Source organism: Netta rufina, assembly GCF_964035555.1.
Source record: "Netta rufina genome assembly, chromosome: 14".
NCBI lineage: Eukaryota > Metazoa > Chordata > Aves > Anseriformes > Anatidae > Netta > Netta rufina.
In genome coordinates, this window is record NC_140137.1 from 5,130,533 (window position 1) to 5,144,425 (window position 13,893).

Consider the following 13,893-nt stretch of genomic DNA (forward strand, 5'->3'; position numbering starts at 1 on the left):
CGGAGTTTTTAGATGCCTAATTTATGTTAGTGTATGCCAAGACTGTATTCTAAATTTAAAGTTATGTAGTAGGGTAGACACATATTTCCATAAAATATGTGACTAGCTATGTGCAGTTTCCTTTCTAATTGACAGAATATACTATAAAAGTCAACTTTAATCATTTCAGAGGACACCTAAGATAAAGTGCTATTCACGTGAAAATATCCAAACTAGCTCCAGCTGCAAACCTGAGTAAAGAATACTTCAGTGTAGAGATTTTTCTTTTTTGTTTGACATATTTTCCGTGGTGTTTTCACAAATTCAGCAGATTTTCTGCTACTTAAAAAATAAATAAATAAATAAATAAAAATTGATTTGCTATTTTTAAACTTAATGATTCATTAAATGAAGGTTTCACAAAGCTGAAAAGCACAGTAAATATTGTGGTCTTTGATCCTAGAAACTAGCGTTTGAAAAGACACCAAAGACAATTATAGGCACGGATTGTGGATCTGAAAGATCATTCTGGTTACTATAAATACAATGATTAATTGGAAAAGGTAGATTTGAATGCGTGTTCTGATACTCACATAATCTAGTGCATGTGTCTCTTTGGACCAGCCAGCTTGATCCAGGTTCGTGCTCAGCTTATGAGATCTTTACTAAGTCTATCACAGCATGTGGATCTCAAAAATACAATTACAGTTAATGAAAAATACTAGTTTCCAGTTATCTAATTCAGCATATGTAATGGCAGTAATAAAATGAAGAAATTTAAATTTGGAGTTAAATTTTACACTATTTGCTGAGGATGGTTTAAAATTACTTGCTTGAGATGAATGCCTAAAATCCATTCGATTTAGGGAGGGGAAATATGGAATTCTACTAATGTGGCAGAAATTTGCTTTGCATAGATATGGACTCTGCAGCCATTGTGAAGCTGTAAAGATTGTCTTCAGTGCTGTCCAAATTACGTTGAGAAAGGGGTGTCTTTCCCTCTTCCTGTTGCTGCAGTTCCTAGTCACACTTCAGTTTGCACACAGCAATGTTTTTCTAATGGTTCAGATACTTTATTATCAAAGCAGTAGACAGACAGCATTAAAGGAATAAGAAATACATTAAATGGGAATAGTTGCCATTCTTACATATTGATGAGCTGGGGTTCAGGTGCAGATAGATTAGGCCCTGACTTGAATGCCAGGAACACTGATGCTGAAACCTGGAAACCAAGTCATTCTCATCAGGTGGTGTAAGGACTCAGGACCAAATGGAGGGACTTCAGTGGTGTGTTGATAAAAGCATTACAAAAAAAAAAAAAAAAAAAAGTCCTGAAACCTCATTAATAATGTAAGCAACGCGACTCTTTTTTCAACTATTTCCTTTCAGACGCCTTGAAACAGATGATCAAAATGTAATAACAATCAATGTATTTTAAATGTCACTTCCGTTATGTTCATTCAATTTAATCAAGACATGCCATCATTTTCCAGGTGGATTAATCTTATTAAGTAGTTATGTGGCTAATGTAATGTAGCTCTTAATTAACATGTTAGCAAGCAGAAATAGAAATATGGACCCTATGAAGGGTGGCAGCTGTGGTCTTCTGACAATACACCAGGGTCCTTCAAGGCTGTCTTAGCAGGAGCCAAGTATTTGTCTAAGTTCATTAGAACAGAGGAGGAGGTATTTTAACTTACTGTGACTGTGTTGATAGCAATAGTATGAATTGCTGTGTTCAAAGCTACTTAGTGAACTGCATATAGCATCAGAGATGATGCAGAAATCCATGCTGGTATGTATTTGTTCTTTGTTAAATGCTGTGAACTAACAGTTCTCAATTTCATTTCAATTCTCATTCACTTTTGTTTCTGAAAACAGCGAATCCTGTGAAGCATATCCACAGGAATGTGAAAATGTGGCTACATTTTTAGGTGTGTCCAGGTCATAAAGAAACACGTATTTTAATTCCACTTGCAGGGTAAGATTGTTTGACTGCAGCTGAGCCAGAGCAGTGGTCTTAAGCTGATGGTCCCTTTGCAGAATTTCTTTCTTTTCACCACAATAGAAATGTGATGGAATATTGGCTGACAAACCTGAGACATGGATTTTGTTTCAGAAGCTGTTTTGCTGGACCTGTGAAAGCTCATACAAATTCAGAAGCTTCCTTTCTCCTCACTTCACTAAATAGAGCTCATTATTACCTCAGCATCCTCAGCATAACTGAAGTTCAAGATGTGTCATAGCAGCTTCTACAGACCCTCATTTCCTGGCTTTTTACTTTATTATAGCTCTGGGAATTTGTTTTGCATCAGCAGTCAATCTACTTTACACATTTCAAAAAAGTACCTGTGTTTCACTTTGGTACTAGGGCACTTAGGTATTAGTAGTAGATATTTTGAAGTCCATGGAGGGATTGATAAGTGAGATAATAGTGCATAACACTGAATTTTCAGCTGGAGAAATGTGTACAGAAAAGACATTTTTCTACTTTTTTTTTTAAATTATTTATTTTTAATTATTTTCCTCTCTGAAATAACAAGAAATGCCTGATTATATAAATGAACATTTACCCAAGAAAAAAATTTACCCAAGAAAATTTACCCAAGAAAAAAAATAGTCATTGAAAACAATTGTAATTATTGTGCTTTGGTTGTTGTTGGTTTTTTGTTTGTTTTGTTTCCAAAAGTCAGTGGATTGTATTTTTTTTTTCTATTAAATGGCTTTCTTTACACAGCTATGTCATAAATTTCTTTGGAATTCTCAGTCAATTGTGAAAATTGATAACTATATAACAACAGACCGTTACGTTAGATCAAAAGATAAAGAAAGCTGTGTCTGCAGCACAGATCTATAAGAAACTGAGAGGTACAGGAAAAAAAAAGTGAAGGAGAATGATCTTTAACCAATAATTGTGATATTTATGCATTGTATTTAATTTGTGGTTGTCCAGCTGATCTTGGTAGTTCATTATGGGTCCAGTCCATTGGGATGGCTCTTCAGGTAGGTATTTTTCCAGCATGGTATCAAGACGCTTTACAGTCAGCACTGCTAGGCGCATCGTCAAAGTGCTGAAGTTAATTGCTGTTTCAGTGGAATGTCTGTAGTGTAACACTGGTGGTAGCCAGAATTAATTTTTATTTTTTAATTTTGACTATGGTATGGGAGAGGAATCTCTAATACCAAGTGTATCTGGTTTCAGTGTAGATACAGTTCTGCCAGCATAGCTGACACTGCTTGATGTTATTTAAATGAAAGGCTGAGTGGGCATGTTGGACCAGCTGCCACCTTGAAGCTGACCCCAGCTCCAAGATGAGGCCAGCTGACAAGTGGGGGAGTTTGCCTTGCTGTTGTCATGTATTGCCTGCCTGATAGCTTCAAAGGCAAATATACTCGAGTGCTAAAACAGTCTTTTCAAATGTATATGCCAAAATAGTAATTCAACTGGGTAAATAACACAGCAGTTTAAATGAGTAAGTGTTATTTAGTTGATAAATATATGTTTGACTGAGAGATTGAAATGGCTCCCCTGGGTAAAAAGAAGAAGTATGCTTTTAAAACTCTCTTTTGCAGATGTTTATAGAGAGGAAATCATGGGGGGGAATCAAGTATCCATAGGGTTATGAGATAAACAAACAAAACTCAAAGACAGCCACCCACAGCAGAAGTAATGGTTTTGTGTTTTATTTGCTCACAGTAGTATGAGTTCTTTGGATTAGTCTTTCTTCCCAGATTTGTCAGTTTGTCACATCTGTAACTTCACTTAACTGCAGTTTATGGTCTTTGAATGTGATCTGCAGTGGTCCATCAAAATGGAAAAGGTTCCAAAAATACCTGGAGGGAGTGAATCAGGTGGAAAGATGCATTCGCTGCATTAAGAGGTGAAGACAGAAGGAAGCTATAAGAGAAGTTTACTTTAGGAGTCTCTAGAGACAAAGTTTATAAATGAAGCTGTTAGCGGAGAAAAAAAAAAAAAAAAAAAAAAAACACTATTGGAAGTATAAAGCTAGGTGTTCTGCTTTTTAAGTTAAAGTAAATTTAAGCCTGTTGTCTGAGAATTGATTCAGTTTTCATACGTGTACATACTTTGCATTTCATTTCTGTATTTCTAACTTGTGGAGGAAGGAACATCAAAGAGGTCAGTGTCGAGACCCTTCCTGTAGTATTTTTTATGTGACTGCTCTGCATTTCTCGTCAAGGTGAGAGCTTTTAATAAATCATTATTAATATTTCTGTTTTACAAATAATCACCTGAGAACATAGAGATCATGAGCAGCTCAGGTGCATTGGCTGTGACAAAGCAAGGAGCAGTACCAAGATGCTCTTCCAGGTTCTGTGTTTTATCATAATGGGAGAGTAATTCAGCATGAAGTTATGAGAATATAATTCACTAATGAATAGTCTTTAGAGCTCTTCTGGCTTCCTGGACTTAAATCTTTACAAGAAGTTAGTCAAAAACATAAAACTCCTATTTTAGCAGGACTTAAAGCATTTCTAAGTCATGTTACTTCAGCATTATAACTTAGAGCCATAGAAACAAGATGTGTTACATTCTGGAAACTAAAAATAAGGGACCCTTTCACATGCCAGAGACAAGGCAGCAGCCAAGTTTCTCATACACATGGCATGGGTGCAGAGCAGAGAGATGCCATACTAGAAAAAATAAAGACTTAAAGATAAGGGGTCATTTATGTTAAGTATGTCTTGATCACACATCTATCACTTGATGCTCATCTAACTCACTCTTAAAATCCTCTACTGCATTGAACTTCTCTAGCTGTCACAATTCTTTTCCTAAGCAGAGTTTCCTGAGCCATATTCTAGGAGTGGTTTGTAGAACTGGAAAATAGGTCATTTATGTACTACAGCGAGAAAAGTACGTCTATGGGGAGATGCTTCCTAAAATAATTCCGAATTGAACTGGGTTATTTCAGTGTTAGTAACCTGAATCATGTTTTTAGGTTGATTAAATAAATTCGTGTGCCTTATCTGCTGTTCTCACCAAATTTTAAGACAGTAATTTCATAATTTCAATGAGAAAATACAAAAATGGGTCCCCTAATGGTTTTAGGGGAAAGTTTGGTATTTGGTAGGTTGTTTACCTATGAGGTGTGCACCGAAGTAGTAGGACTGTAATGCTGGTTTTCTTGAAGGTTGGAATATTCTGTTTTTAGCTTGATGTATTAGAGGGTTACATATTACTACAGACACCTTTCTCAGCTTTACAAAACAGAATGTTGGAAAAACAAAGGAGACTAAGGCTATGTTCATCCAGAAGTACTAAAGCTTGAGCCTCTGTTGAAGATCTGCCTTTTAATAGGGGTAGGAATTCAATTTATTTGCCAAGTAACTCTAGGGAATATATATTCAGTTGACTTCAAAGCAATATTGTTAGCAAAAGTTAATGGTGGTGTTTTGGGGCTGCTTTAACAGCCAGTGAAGCCATAAACTCCAGCAGAGACGATGGTGGTATTACTGGTGCATGCTCGGAGAGCTTTTTGCACTTGGATAAAAGTGAGGTCTAATGGCTGAAGCAATATGCAGTATTAATCTCTATTTGATGTAGAAAAAAAAAAAAAAAGGCTTGAGTCAAAAATCTGTAAATCAGATATATGCACAAGGTCATTCAATACCATGTCAATTTTGAGGTGGTGTAACGAGCATTCATTTTACTAAAATTTGCTCTTAGAAGGGGTGGTTACTAATGTGGAACAGATCTGGGCTACAGATTCACATCCATTTTACGTGGTGCTTTGAGAAGTAGATTACATCTGCTGATTTCACTATTCTGCTTCTCAAAGATTTGCACCAACTTTGGTGGACTGAGGCAGCTTTGTTGTAGTCATGAAATTGAGCAAATTGAAAAATATATAATTCAGATAATTCATTGGTGAGTGGACAGAGAATACTGGAAGAGGCACTAGTGTACTAATCTTCTCACCTTTATTCCTTATACAGCTTTTATAATAATAATAATGCCTACTGTAATACTTCCTGGAAATAGCTTTTTCTTTGAATGTTTCTCTTTCACTGTGAATTTATTGCTCCTGAAGAACGAAATTCTTTAGAATGAGTCAAGGAGTCTGTTCACAGATTACATACAGCTGATGTTCATTTAAGTATGTACAGTCTGCTTCCAAAGAAATAATTTACAGAACACATTTCAAGAGCATGGGAAAAAAAAATATTGCTATGACTTAGAAACGTGATGTGTAGTAGAGTGATGTACTGAAAGAAGAAGAAGGAGCTTCAACTTTCAGTTTGACTTCCCGTTCCGTAAGTGATCCCAGTGCAGCCTTCAACAGGTGCTTTCGTGTGTTCTGCATCTGTTTTCCTACCCACATAGGTATGGAGTAATTTAAATTCTCGTGTGATGGTGCCTGACTTCACAGAGGTAGGGACTTTGAAATATCCTCTGTTGCAGTAATCAATTAGAAATAAAATCATGTAGTTTTCATGAAACATTACGTGCTTGACTCTGGTTGATGTGTCTGCAGTTCTTGTGCAGCTCTAAGGGCATCTTGCTTGACATTCTCAACCATTTCTCCTTTCTTTGCAGCCTGTCTTTGCAGCTTCTTCATTTTTGTCAGTGCCATAATGTTTTTGTAGAGCCATTAGCATAGAAAAAGGAAAAAAAAAAAACAACTTACCAAAACCTGTACAGCAGTTGGTATTCAGAGCATTCTTTTACCATTTCAAGACACTGCCAACATAATATCTGTTTCATTATGTACAAGTGTAAGTGCTGCTAATGCAGATAATTTGGAATCTAAAATTGAAACCATGCTATTGCAGCTCTCCATTAAAGATAGTCAAGACAGAAAAGTTATTGTGTATTTACCTGCTGGAATTATGTGTCATTCTGAGCCATCCTGTTACATTCATACAGTGCTGGAAAACATTTCAGCAGTAACTCACCACTGATTGAAAATAACATTACACCATAACAAAAATACGAAGGAAACAGTTGAGCTTTTAACAAATACTGTCAAGTTGTATTATAGGTATCAGTACCATCCAGTGTGTGTTAACATACACACCGTGAGATTGTCATGATAGCTTCAGACTTCTGTGATGGTAGCAGAAATTTCTATGTTTTTCTGAACATAATCAGAAGACATAATCAAACATTACTCTATACTGTAGCTGGGAAATACTCCATATGTAAATTATGTGTAGCCTAAGAACCATCCTGTTCAGCTGCCAAACAGAAGAGATTTGCACTGTGTTTTAAAGGCTATTTCATGGGCTGGAAGCCAGAGTGCTCAGCCAGAAGGGCCTCGTGTCTTGACTTCTATAATGTATTAGGAAGAACCATCAAATGATGGATTTTAACCAACCCAGCAAATCTGCGTGGGAAGAGGGAGACATGTAGACAGTCTCTCTGTTTCAGGCAGAGAGAACTTAAAAGGAGCAACTTGAGATGTACTAACTTTCTTAAAAGAGTGAGAAGGTGCATTTTGGAGTACAGACACTGTCCTCTAAATCCTTTTCTGTGCATTTCATTTCTTCAGTAAACTCTCGTCTATGACTCAGAGCTTATTGGACTACTTTACTATATAGAGCAATAGTAATGAATATTTGCAATCAGTTCATTCAGATTGAAATTATAACTTCAGTTCACCTTTTTGATATTTATATATGCATGTGTGTGTTGCGTAGAAGGTTCAGCTGAAAAGAGCACAAGAAAATTTGTATGTGCTTGTTTGACTCAACTGTTACTGTATTTGATCAGTAAAGAGATTGTAGTCATGTAGTCATGGCATTCAAAGCTTGGAGGGATTGGAAGATTTCAGGTGCTCCACAGAAAAAGGGTCAAAGCTACCTTTATATATATGGAACAAATTCTTACATACTGTTTGAAACAGCAAACAAATTGCATCAGAATAAGAAAGTCACAGTTTTATATAAACAGCATAATTGCTACAGATATTCATCTTGAATATCACTGCTAAGAATGCCTGTATTAAGAGCAGTTATCTCACTTGTTTGTTTTTCATTTTATAGGACCATGGGTAACTAGGAATAGCAGCATAGATAGTGGAGAAACAGAAGTTGGCCGCAAGGTCACCCAGGAAGTGCCCCCTGGAGTCTTTTGGCGGTCTCAGATCCATATCAGCCAGCCACAGTTCCTGAAGTTCAACATATCCTTAGGGAAGGATGCTCTTTTTGGTGTTTATATAAGAAGAGGACTCCCACCGTCTCATGCCCAGGTACTTTATCGATGTATTTCTTAGTTTTAAATGTGAAAATGCAGAAGTTTGGAGAATCTATATTACATTTATGTTTGAGCTTATGGAGCTTAAGTTTAGGGATTCTGTGCAGTATGCTGGGAATTACTTAATTTGTGATATTTGCCCTGGTATTAAGATTTCTAGATTATTACATACCCTAACAGAACATCGATGAGAGAAATAACCAAGGATGATGTTCTTGCTGGTTAGGCTTTTAAAATAACTTTCAGTTTGGCACTCGAGGTTTTAAATCTCTGAGGAATTTGTGGCATCAGTTGCAGTGGACTTATCCAGTTATGCACCAGTCAAAAATGATGAATGGAGATGGTCAAATTCACAGCATCGAAGCATGGTATACAGCTGGAATGAATGTACAGCTAGATATGATAACACATAATTTTCTGGGTTTACTTCATAGAACTTTCAAACTCCACATCCTGGTGAAATGGCATTTGGTGGGCATGCAAAAAACTTTGGCATCACTGCTACCCAGCCATATTAGAGGACAAAATGCAGTGGTCATGTCTGGAAGGATTTTATTTTACTACTCTTCCCTCAAAGGCGGTATTAAGGTATAATGTGTCATTTAGACATTGAGCAAGTCTTTCTCTTGGGAACCACAGTTCTTTATTTCTAACCAGCTACAGAATTGAAAGCTCAGCAACAGCACTTTTTTTTTTTTTTTTTTCTCCCAGTAACCCTGCAGTACTGAGCTAAGGGCTGTTGGTAAATATAGTTTTAAATTTAGTAGGGCCAAATTTATGTATTGTTTTCTTATAGGTTGTTCAGTGGTGTTTGGAGTTTTGTTGTAAGAATATGTAGACATTTTATTTTACAGAGAGAAAAAATAACGTATTGGAAGTTTTTAATGTGAATGGGAAGAATCTTGTTTACTTAGATTAGAAGTGTAATGAGAAATAATATTTTGCAGTTACACATACTAAAAGGAAAGAGCCTCCATTCTTTAGAGAGCAAGGGAAGGAGAAATAGGAACCAGCTTTTGGAAAGGAACCCTTCCTTTACACATATCCTTGCTGCTGAAAATCAGTTCTTCATTCAAAAATTGCCACCTAAACTTACATGCTTTATTTAGGATATGAATTCCAAAGATCAAATGTAGAACTCCAGGCTCCCTTTTGGGACACCCTTGTTTAACATTGATAGATAGATGCCTTGCCCTGATTTGCAAAGAACTGATGCTATGTTTTCATTTGGGAAGCAGACTGCAATTACATAAAAGGTTCAGCTAAAAGCAGAGAGGCTTCAACACAATTGTGTTGCCATACAGAGAAAGTATGTTCATAGTGCCTGCAAGAGATACCAGCCCTGAGTGAACTGTGTCCATGTACAGGCACAAACTCATGGTACAAAGAGTGAAGCAATGAACTTTCTGTGGAAAGTACACGTATGTAACTGAGTTTTGGATCTGTTTCCCAGTGTGAAGTAAATTTGTGGAACTAGTGTGCATTGGATCATGTTCTTTGGTTCAGCCTATAGGCAAGAATAACAAAATCTTTAGGCTGATTTGGGTAAAATGAGAGAAGAGATTTACAAGGGTTTGTGACCTCTACTTTTAAGAATTTGTGAACAGGTAGCTTTATGATTATCCAAAATCCATTGACTTCTTGTACACTGTTATGAAGCGTTCTTTGAGTTACTGAGTATCTTTATATATCTGATACCCAAATATATCTGACTGGTAAGAAATAAAGACCAGCAGACCACAAATCAAGGAGGAATGATAAGAGGTTATTTTTCTGTATAGCTAGGGGCTAGCATACAACATCCTGAAGTTCCGTACAATAATTAGGTAGGTTGGGAAAATTGTAATGGATTGTTGAATAATTTTAAGTCATTTTCAGATATCCATGCATTGTAGAAGATATCCACAGAGAATATGTTCCAAGGCTGGGGCCTTTCTTGAGAGTGTTTTGATTTTGGCACTTGCATTTCAATATCTTGTCTTGGGGGTGAGGTTCTGTCTGTGGATCTTTGGCTGTACCGGTGAGGTTAACAGCATAATTCACTGAGCATTAATTCATTTAATTCAGAATTTTTGCACTCTCTTTCCATATCATTCCACCATGGAAGAAAAAAAAAAAAAAAAAAAAAAAGGAATTTAGTTGAGGAAAACAAACAAAAGTATAAATTATGAAGTGAAAATGGCTCAACCAAAACTCCAAAATGATTGTCAAGGTTTTCTGTAATTGCAAGTTAATTATAATTGATGGAGGTATGCCTGTATCTCCTATAAGAAATCCACCTGGAAGTAACTGGTAGTACAAGATATTTTCTGAAATTGAAAATGAACTTTAATTTCTATTGCACTGTGATCAGCTGTATTGGTTCTAGGTTTCATTATGATGTTCTCATCTGAGAGGCTATGATCAAGCAGAGTTCTTCTTCCTTCACTAGACATTGCGTGCATTGGATATAGATTTAAAAACCTTTCTGTTAAATTAAATTATTAGAAATATCAACTCTGTTTCCTACTGTTTCCTCCTTGGAGAACCTCTTTTTCAGTCTTTATTTAGTGGAAGCAATTCCATCCCTCATCCCTAGCTGGAGCTAATGAAATCCATCAGTATAATCTGCAGGATTACTTCCCCGTATTTGTGCAGGGTCTCGGCACTTTTCAATGGGGTAATGCAGCATAAGATTGCTGTATCAAAATCCAACCAAACTGCTGCCAAGAGAAATAATTTTAGGAAAAAGCAATGCAAGCAGTTACACACTGAAGTTGGGGGAAAGAAGGCTGGTTCTGACAGAAAGAAGCAGAGTGGGTTTGTGTGAATGAAAATAGTCTGAAGTTGACACCAGACAATATTCTAAACCTGAAGTTTGAAATCCTTGGTTTTGCAAGTTAGGGACATGAGCTGTATTGCAGTGAACAACTTCACTTGACAGCTCATCACTGATCAGAGCTGATATGTCAAGCCAAGCAAAATCCTTTGTGGGAACAAGTCAATAATCAGCAAATTAAGTACATGATTAACCTGAGACAACAAGATGCGGTTCCTGTCTGTGGGCCCTGCTGAGATTTAACCTTCTCTGTATTATTGCTTAGCAAATATTCCAAATGCCTGGCTTAGTCAGTCAAACTGATGTAGCTGTAAACTTCTCTAGAAGCGGAGTTGTGTGCCATGTGTATAGGGAATGGAGCTCTAGAGGAGAGGTAAAAATGCACTTTTGAGTGGCAGGAAAACTAGAAACAGAAGTACATTGCTTTCAAGTAAAATTCCTCCAATCTGTGCAGCATGAAGTGACTCTGCAGAGATTACAGCAAATATGATGTTACTACACATTGTTTGAATATTCCAAATGATGCCTGAATTAAAGTAACCGTATAGAAACATCCCTATAATACCTGGAGAAGGCAATGCCTGGAGTTGTTTTGCCTTAATTTCCAGCAGAGTCTTTTATATTCATAAACTTTTCATATCAAAATGAAAACCATTTCTATGTAGGACTGTCTTTGCTTGAAACAGCTTGAATATCTGGGGAAGCTTTTGGCTTTTTGGCTGCTGCTGAAGCACATTCCTCAGTGCTCTGGTCACCTCAAAGCTATGTGATGGTGCTGTTACAGTGAACAGTGTGCTTCATTGTGCTGCTTCTGCTGTGTCACATTCAAGACGCACATTTAGACATTAAAACAAATTGCTTGACTGTTGCAGTGGGTATCAGATGTTTCAGGGGGGTATTTTTTATTTTTTTTTCCTCCGTTTGAAGATACATCCATTATTAAGACAAGAGCTCTCAGAAATCTTTCTTTTCAGTTTCTAATTTCAAAGACGGTTAGAGATTTTATGGCGGCATGCAAGTAGTTTCAAATGTAAGAAAAAAAATAAAGGTCACATAGATTGTGTTCCCACTCTTGACCCCTGCAATCTCTGTTTGCTTCACTGTGCTTTCACAACTAATTCACTTCCTGTAGGCAGCAGTTCTCAGTAGACCTGTGCTATATGGATGTCGTTTTGCAGTGTAGTCACTAGCATATACATGTAAAGTTCCCAAACTGTTTTTCTGACTCCCCGTGGTTACTGGAAAAAGAAAATCCTTATTAGATTGTGAATAAAATGCATCAGAGGAAGATAGGAAGCACTGAAGGGAAAAATTATAAAAACAAATTGGCCAGAGAGAATTTAGCATGAAATTTAAGTTTGTAAGTAAAAGTATGTTTTGGTATGCTGTGTAGTAAAATAAATAAAGTAATGGAAAATGGGAATTTGGAATTTGGAGAAGTAAACTGGCAGGTCAGCTCTTTCTGTGGAACTTTAATCGTGTAAGTACTGCCCCCTCCAAAACTGAACTCTGAAAATGCAGTCATTTGTGATTTTTGTGCGTTTTGTTTATGGGAAGATTTTGTCATTTTTGTGTGACTTTCTGTATGAAGCCACAAAATATAAAGGATAGTAAAATAAATAAATAAAAATGTCAATGAATCTTCCAAATTACTTCAGAGACATAGTTTGATTGCTGACTAGATTCATTCCCTGGTACATGTGATCTAGTTTGCTCTTCCTTAGCAGTTGTTTTGTTAGATTAAGAAGCCACTATGCAGTTTTTTTAAAGATCATGAAAGTACTTACATTCGTTTCTTAGATGGGTCTTCTTGTCTGTACATGTTTGTGAATGAGTAGCTTTAAAGCAAGAATGGTATTTCTGGCACAGCGTTATACAACGGTAATTAATCATGCAAGTGGGGTAAATCAGAAAACCAGTGGGACAGCAAGGAGCAAAATGATGAACCAGCCAACTGTGTGAAGAAATCTAATCCAGTTATGAAGTCACAGTACCTCCTCAGTAACCAATTGGTCAGGGATTTCAGATTTTTGGTTACATATACCCAGTATTTGCTGACACGTTAAGGTTTGTACACCCAGGGAACCACTGCATTATCTTCCTTCTTTTTGTCCTTCAGCACTGAGTAATCCAAAGAGGGATAAGCATTTATTGTTATATTCTATATCAGCTTGCACTGGTAATTCACAAGTCGTAAGCTTACTGATGTTTAGTCATTACACTTTTGCCTGAACATGACATAGTTCTTCACGGTTTAATTAAGGATGGGTAATACCAGCCTCTATAGAGTGTAGTTAAAAGTGTAGCCTTATGGGGAGCCATGCCAAGGGACCTGTTTTCCCTGGGTCATACCTGTCATTGTGAAAAGAGATTCTGTAGCTAAAACTACTTCAGGCAGTTTCAGCCTGAGTACTTACTATTCCCCTTCGATCTTGCCAACTGCTGAGCCTTCTCTACTATATGAGGCAGAATCAGCATCAAACAGAGGGGAGGCAGAGGAACCTGCCAGCACAAGCAGAGATGAACAGCATGTTGCCAGTGAGAAATGTCAGCTTTTATTGCTGCTTCCTTAGCTGACCCTTTGTGAACGATTGTTCTGAAGAGCAAGATTTCTTTTTCCCAAGATGTTGCCCAAGTAATAACGTTTCCCAAGGAGGTGATGAGTCTGTCCTTAACCTCTGACTGTTAGACAGTAGGTTTTAGTAATATTTCCAAATGTCATTGATTTAAGAGAGAGATACATGTGTGTTTGGCACCTCTGATGCTCTGAGAGTTACTGACAAGCCAGAATTCTCTAAATCTCTGGTGTGCATTGGCTTAAATGCACTAATTACCTAAATTACCTTCTTTTGTGGAAATCCTTTGTGCAAAAAGGGCT

General features: G+C 36.9%; 1 protein-coding gene across 6 annotated transcripts in view; it reads left to right on the forward strand.

The window, feature by feature from the left end:
- The window catches only part of TENM2 (teneurin transmembrane protein 2), a gene marked incomplete at both ends in the record, with an annotated part of 523,490 nt that overhangs the window by 400,403 nt on the left and 109,194 nt on the right, over positions 1-13,893 (forward strand). For all 6 annotated transcript variants that reach the window (XM_084295547.1, XM_084295548.1, XM_084295549.1 and 3 more), the window contains one exon: positions 7,987-8,192. In XM_084295547.1, the coding sequence (XP_084151673.1) occupies positions 7,987-8,192 (206 nt within the window). The remainder of the gene's footprint in view (positions 1-7,986; positions 8,193-13,893) is intronic.